The sequence below is a fragment of the Penaeus japonicus genome, unplaced genomic scaffold (assembly GCF_977035675.1).
Source record: "Penaeus japonicus unplaced genomic scaffold, GWHDUDI00000001_assembly GWHDUDI00000008, whole genome shotgun sequence".
Taxonomy (NCBI): Eukaryota; Metazoa; Arthropoda; class Malacostraca; order Decapoda; family Penaeidae; genus Penaeus; species Penaeus japonicus.
In genome coordinates, this window is record NW_028234410.1 from 31,068,408 (window position 1) to 31,076,043 (window position 7,636).

General features: G+C 42.0%; 1 protein-coding gene across 4 annotated transcripts in view; it reads right to left on the reverse strand.

Annotated features, from left to right (window-relative positions):
* Positions 1-5,784: 5,784 nt before the first annotated feature.
* LOC122247884 (uncharacterized) overlaps positions 5,785-7,636 on the reverse strand; it is an 8,247-nt gene continuing 6,395 nt past the window's right edge. For all 4 annotated transcript variants that reach the window (XM_043007576.2, XM_043007577.2, XM_043007579.2 and 1 more), the window contains exons 2-3: positions 7,404-7,636; positions 5,785-7,123 (exon numbers count right to left, since the gene is read on the reverse strand). The exon at positions 7,404-7,636 is cut by the window's right edge and continues 403 nt beyond it. In XM_043007576.2, coding sequence (XP_042863510.2) covers positions 6,770-7,123; positions 7,404-7,636 — 587 coding nt within the window. In that variant the 3' untranslated portion in view covers positions 5,785-6,769. The remainder of the gene's footprint in view (positions 7,124-7,403) is intronic.

Below are 7,636 nucleotides of genomic sequence, written 5' to 3' on the forward strand. Positions count from 1 at the left end.
TTTTGTATTATTAGTGTCCTTGTTATTTGCCTAACCTGTTTTAGTCTCATGGTCACGGGGAACTTAGTAGAGTAGTATTTTAGAGTTCGTACATTTTTGCTATATATTTTGTTGTGTATCTCAAGAGTGTTTTGTTTGTTATTGGTTCAGTAACTCTACTACTATATTAACCATCTTGCTTAATGACATATTGGTTACTTGGGTAATTGGTAGTTTGGTGACTAATATTAATCACTGGGGGAAATGTTAACATGGTTACTGTATGGAACACTTGGGTAAATTTTAAGATGTCCACAGTATAACAGTTTGGGTGAATGGTAATTTGGTTACTCTAGCAAGTGCTTGGATAAAGTTATTGTACCAACTAGTTTGGTAAGTTTTACCAGTGTCGATATTTCTTGCAGCCTCGGAATTTTAGTGGTTCCTTTAACTTAAAATATGCAGAAAGCTTATTATTAATTTTTGAGGTCCCCTGAAATGAACTAGAGTACGTAGACTTATTGAAGTTTGCATAGGATTGAGAAGAAATACTTCAAACATAATTGTGAACTTGCATTGCTATAGCAGGATACAGTCCACGAATCAAAACATCCTTTTCTAACCTCCAGAAAAAGCTCGCGGCAGATCATTCTTTATAATCAATCACCCAATCCAGAAAAAAAAAACGAATACAGCTTCTTAAACATAGTATAACGATAAGTAAAAGGAGATAGGAAGAGGATATTTTCCTAATAAATAACTTGCCATTTAATAAAGTAGTTTTCTGAAAGCGGTTCAGGCCTCAAATTTTTTTTTTTTTCTTGCTAATCATCCTCAGAAATTGTATCTGCTTCATCTTTTATCGACTCTTCCTTGGAGGTCGTTTCCGCCAATGGGTACGACAGACAATTTTGAATAGACCAATCTCTTCCCTTTTATTCATTTTTTATTCTGTCAGTATCAATATATGATTAGAATACTGTCTTTTGCTCTATTCCCTTTCACAACGAACATTACATAACAAGTGCATGACTCAGCCTATGATAAAGCCTCCCGCAGACGAAGAATGCCAAATGCAAACGCCAAGGTCGCTCGCCAGGAAGGGAAGGGAAGTCCGTCCTCACAGCTGCAGGTCTCTGTTGAGGAGGGAGGGAGGGAGGGGGTATGAGGAGAGAAGGGGGAGGGTGGGGAGGATGAAAGGGGAAGGGCCGGAGAGAGGAAAAGGAGGAGGGTGGGGTGGGAGTCGCCGGGGAGTCTATGAGCAGACAAGCAGACAAAAGGCTTGAAAAAGCGAACTAAAGACCAGAGATGATGGTCGTAAAAAGAACTGTAATGAGCCTAATAGACCTGCGTAAGGGGGAGATTTGTTTGTAAGATTAAGAAACCGAAATATTTTCGTTTTCTATTTCTTTGTACCGTGAATAAGATAAGATGATAGCGTAAAACTGTCCTTAGGGATGTATGGGAAACATTTCGCAAGATATATATTTATAACAGAATATATCCACGGAGCTGTAATCTGCATATTGCCAAATGCATCATCTCGAAAAATATGCAGCGAAAGGATTTCGTTCAACATGTGATTTCACTCGAGGCTACTCACTATTCTACCTTAATTAAAACCGAACCAGAGATAGGCCCAGTACATAGTCTTCATTTCATTTGCTCACAATCATCCATACCCCTTTTCTACCACCTCCCTCCCAACCTCCGGTACCCCCACCAGCGGCTATACCCCCTCCCCCGGCCATTCCCTCTTACCCCCCCCCCCCCTGTTGCAGGTGTCGTCGGACCGGGAAGTGCCCGAGGGTACTAGGGTGATGAGGATGTCCAGTTCATGGCCATTCCACTTCCGGCCAACACCCACGTGGGCAAGGGAGGAGGAGGCGGGGAGGGGAGGGGAGGAGAGTGGGCGGGTGGGAAGGGAAGAAGAGTAGAGGGGAGGGAGGAGGGAGGAGGGAAGAGGTGTACAGGGATGCCAAGCGACCTTCCTCGTCCGGCTGATGCTGCCATTAATGCTACTGCTGTTGGCGGCCTGTTCTTTTGTCAGCTGTTTGAAGAACTGTCCGTCCACGAGCGATTGTGGTTTTACTTTTCTTTGATACTTTCGGAGCAGAAGTTCCTAAGCGGTCGTATGTATTCCTCAGGTGATATTCTGGGGGATTTACAGGAAGGGAGTACGTTGTGGTGTTGGTGGCCGTGGTGGTGAGGATATTGAGGGCTGTGTTGTTAAGGGTAACGATGACTATGCCGGTGTAGAACATGGATACTAGAAGAAGAAAAAACATCGGAAGAGCTACGTGGTTGGGAATGCAGAGGTTTAAGGGATATATATGATCGATGTTATTTGGGAAACAAAAACAACTCGAGAATTAGTGATTTTGGGCTGACTTAGGCACTCATTTGTACACAATTCACCATCTCATTATGGTATACGCACAGGTAAACAAATATCTGATTTCAAACGGCAAAATAACGAATCAAATTTGAACTCGCGTAAAAAAAAAAAAAAAATCTTATTGATATTCATATCTCTCAATACAGAAGCCCTTCAGTCAACGTTGAAGTAAAATTTCAAAACCATAAGAATGTCCATATAGAATGATTATAAAAAAAATAAAAGAAAGCGTAGACTTTTTCTATTCTCTTTCGATTGACTGCAGAATATGCATTTCCGGAAGGAAGTGGTGAGACAAAGTGTGATGTATTGAAAGGATTTATGATTAAAATATTGATTCACAAACGATTATTTAAGAGTACTTTTTAATTTAGGAGAAAAAGCAAGCCGTTTACTTCAACCACATCGTTTGGAAACAACGAGGGAATTTTAAAAGATTGATTCATGATAAAGGTATAATGTAGCAATCGGAGTTCAGAAAAACAAGTCTTTTGTTACTGTGATTTGTCCTTTTTCAGTGTGTGCGTGGGTGTGCATGACTCAGTGGTTGCCTTTTTTCCCTCTCCTCTCCCTTCCCCCCTTTCTAATCTTTCTCTTTTTCTCTATCTTTCGCTTACTCTTGCTTTTCTTCATCTTTCTTTTTTTTTTCTCTCTCTCCCTCTTCCTCTTTTTTCTTTTTTTTAAATTAATTTTGTCTTTCTCTTTATTTTTCATCTTCTTTATCTTCCTCTTCTCTTTCCTCTTCCATTTCCCTTTCAATTCTTTTACTTATTTTCTTCATTTGCCTCTTCATCTCCTTTTCTCTCCCTCTTCCTCTTCCTCTTTCCTTTCTCCTTTTCCTTTTCCTCTTTCTTTCTCTTCCTCTTCATATGCATCTTCATTTTCCATTTTGTTTCTCTTCCTCTTCCCTTTCCTTTCTCTTCCCCTTTCTTTTCCTTTCTCTTTCTCTTCCTTTTCTTTCTCTTCCTTTTCCTTTTCCTTTTCCTTTCTCTTCGTTTTCCTTTCTTTTTCTCTTTCTCCTCTTTCCTCGTCCTTTCCTTTTTTCTCTTCACATTCCTCTCAATTTCTTTTTTTCCTCTCCCTCTTTATTTTCCTTTGTCTTCTATCTCCTTTCCTTTTCTCTTCCTCTTCCTTTCTATCTCTTTCTTCTCTTTTCGCTTTCTCTTCCTCCTCCTTTCCTTTTCTCTTCCTATTTTTTTCTATTCCTTTCTCTTTCTCTAACTCTTCCTCTTTATTTCTGTTTTTCTTTATCTTTCTCTTCCTCCTTTTCTTTTATTATCTTTCTCTCTTCTCTTCCCTCTCTTTCTTTTTCTTTCTTTCCCGCGCTCTCTCTCCCCCCCCCCCCTCTCTCTCTCTTTGTCTGTCTCCCCCCCACCTCCCCCTCTCTTTCCCTCTGCCTCTCCCTCCACCTTTCCCTCCATCTCTCTGTCTTTATCTATACGAAATATTAGTAAGTTGGAGACTGTGACTCCCTTTCTTTATTATCTTTCTCTTTTCATCTCCCTTTCTTTCTTTTTCTTTCTCTTTCCCGCGCTCTCTTTAACCCCCCGCTATCTCTTTGTCTGTCTCTCGCCCCACCTCCCTCTCCCTCTCCCCCCCCCCCTTTCCCTCCATCTCTCTGTCTTTATCTATCCGAAATATTATTAAGTTAGAGACTATGACTAGCATAGGAAAGTGCTGTACAAATGGTATAGCGCGTATGTTTGTTGCGTGTTCCAGCATAAAAAGGTCCGGTTTCTGTATATAAAGAACTTCCGGGTTTTGTTCTGTCGCCTCGTACCACACTCGTCATAAATGTCTCCCTGATGACGAGGCAGAGAGAGACAGACAGACAGACAGACAGACAGATTGACAGACAGAGAGAGAGAGAGAATATATATCTATATATATATAGATAGATAGATAGATAGATATAGATATAGATATATATAATTATATTTTTTCATCGCATATATTTGAAATTACTGTGCGATTGGACGGTATTATGATTTTCTGTTGATATTTTTTTTCCAAAGCGTTTTTGTCTTTCATTATCTACATATCAGATACTGGGTACCATATATAGTCATCTTAAATAAGTGATTACGAAATTGAGACCTTTGTATGTAAATCTATTGCGTCTTCACTATAAGTACTGGGAAATTTCAACTAGTGAGAGCGTTGCTGTGTATTTCGTATACACGGAGATAAGTTATTTTGCATCTAATCGTTAAGCGTTTTCTACTGTAATGTGAATATTACACAATGGTCACAGACACGTGCATTTGAAAGTTTAAAACCGAAAGCCGTCGATCCAACAAGAATTACTCTATAAGAAATGTGTCCAAAACACAGTTCAGGTACCAAAAAGATTCACGAGCCAGCACGCGAATAAATACAATCTAAACACAAAATTACACAACACTTCATATACATCCGTTGTTGATTATCACCGATAAAAGCCTTTTCATTTGCCATATCTTTCTCGGACGCAGAAACAAGCAGATAAAAACACGGTTGTGGGAGGCGGTTATTCGGACCATCTACGCACACGTCACGTACGGCTGTGACGTCAATGGCGGGTCTTCTCGCATGACCAAAGAACCCACAGAATCTAGTGTTCAAGTGATTAAAATTTAAAAACGTTGACTCTTTATCACCGAGGGCATAGAGGACATGACCGTAGAGAAATTAAAATTATTAGCTTCTTGAGATAGCTGATATGATGATATAATGATAAGTTTAGGTTAGTATGATTAGCTTGACTTGTATTACAATCAAATATTTCATTTCACTGTAAAGTATCCTCTTAATTAAGGGGCGTATCGGAATTCTGTAGTTTTAGCCGTGATTTGTTTCAGTCAGTGACTTTTTTACGAATACCCGAACTAGGGAAAACGATCAACATGATAACGTATCCTATGCCATATTACGTAAATATTTTTTTTTTAATCCGTAAGGAAATTTCAACATACTAACATACGTTTCAAGAGACTGCACACTAATTGCCTATTCAGGAGAATGCGAGGGAAGTGTGAGGCTAGCACTGAATTTTTCATTACTCTGTTGCTACGCATAGAATGGCATTTAGTTGTGTTCTTGGTCACCAGAATAAACTCAAATATACCAAAACGCAAACCAGTTATTGTGGTCAGATTTCATCTAGCAATGGCGATGAAAATGTATCATTGCCTTCTATTCCCGTTTGCTTTTGGTTGATCTCTCTACACCACGTGCAATGAGTCCCTATATTTATTACTTTCTCTCTCTCTCTCTCTCTCTCTCTCTCTCTCTCTCTCTCTCTCTCTCTCTCTCTCTCTCTCTCTCTCTCTCTCTCTCTCTCTCTCTCTCTCTCTCTCTCTCTCTCTCTCTCTCTCTCTCTTCCTTTCTTTCTTTCTCTGTGTCCTATTTTGGAAAATAAAGATGTATACATAAACATGTTTTATTCACTGTTCTAGTACACATGGAAATGAGCATTCTTTGCTAGCAACGGCAGCAAAAGTTTTTATACTGGCCTTTGTAATGTATTTTGTAATGTAAAAAAGGCTGGAAAATACACCAGGATTTGTGTGTTTTGTGTGTTTGTGTGATGCGATAAAACAATGCCCACGATGACTTGCGAAATACGGCAATGAAGAAATGTGATGTGGATACTGCCTTCCATTCAGAAGACACCCATGAAGATCAGAGATAATAAGATAGGAAGATGAGAAATAGAGTTATAAATAAATATCTAACAGTCTACTAGATTAACGACACCCATGTGAATTGTGATTCCACTGTAATTCTACTGACTAAATGCTGAATCTCTTTCGTCCAACCAAGACTCGGAACACACCTGTACACTCTATTATGCATAATCATTTTGATTGGATAAGTGTGTTGGATGACTGATTTATGAAGATAGAGTCTTCAGTACCCGAATTGAATATTCTTGGGATGGGCTGATCTTGCTCAGGTATATTTGCAACATATACCTGCGCAGACACCAGAGTTCAATTTATCCTGAAGCAGGACGGTTAAACTCGTTAGGCTAGTGGTATTAATGATACAATTATGTGACTACAATATTAGCCAAACTCCCCTCCGCGCCCCTGCGCCTCTCTTGAGCATTCGCTGCTATGTTTAATCATTGCTTAATCAAGGCTGGAACTGACACTCCGTTGTGGTAAGACTTGACCTGAGACTCGTTGAGATTTGGCCTGCTGTCTCAGCGCACTTCGACGGTCCTTGCAGAGCCTCGACTGAAGATCATGACTTCGACTGGAACCACGAAGGACACTGAACAGGCCTGTCCGCGACACGTCTCACTGCGGAGGCGTTCCTTCAGCGCCTCGCCCACGAGCCCTGAGCCGGCGGCCCGACTCAGCGCCTGATGATGTGCTACCAACTTCGTGGGATTTGTTGAGAGTGCTAATCCTGCCCCTCGGATTTCTTTTCACTTCGGAGGGAGAGTCTCACGGCTTCCTGGTAGGACGGCAGAAACACGTCGTCGTCCTCGTCGTCAGTGATGCCGGGGGGCTGATGGAGGTTGGGCAGCCCCAGGAACTGCGATTTTTGCAGCTTTTTCTCCGTGATGGGGGGCGCCTGCAGTGCGCTGCGGGGCTGAGTGGGCGTGAGGTGGTGATAAAGGTCGTAAGGCGGCGGTTTCACAACTGCTGCTTCGTAGGACGGTGGACTCTCCAACGCGATGTCTGGGGGCCTCTCAGGCTCCTCCCTTTGCTCCTCTTGGCCGCTCTCTTCCTCCCCGTTCTCCCCTTCCTCCGCCTGAAAAGCAGAGTTAAGAATTAATGCGGCCATGCCAGCCTGTAAGAGATATGTGTGTGTTTGTGAGTGTGTATGTATATATACATACATATGCGTTACGAGCACATACGCACATGGATATACCCTTGCTTGACAGAGACTGATAGGTGGAAGTTCGACAAAGAGAGTGTAGCTAGAAAAGAAAATAGACTGTGCTCCCACATAGAGACAATGCATACTTATAGAGAAACATACAGTGTATCTGCCAAAAGGATAAACACCAATCTATATACAAACTCACGTTGGGGGCGTCGGCAACGTCCCTCCGGGAGCATTTGGACAGACACTCCGAGCTGCTCCGAGCCCTGATGAAGCGGATGAGCGCGTGCGTGCCCATCATGAAGAGGAAAGCGGAGAAGCCGGACCCGAGGCCCCACCAGTAGAAGGTGTAATAGATGGCCACGAAGCCGGCCACCCACGGGAAGAACTCGCACGTCGTCCGGAGGACCACCCGCAGCGCCGTCTTCATGGCCG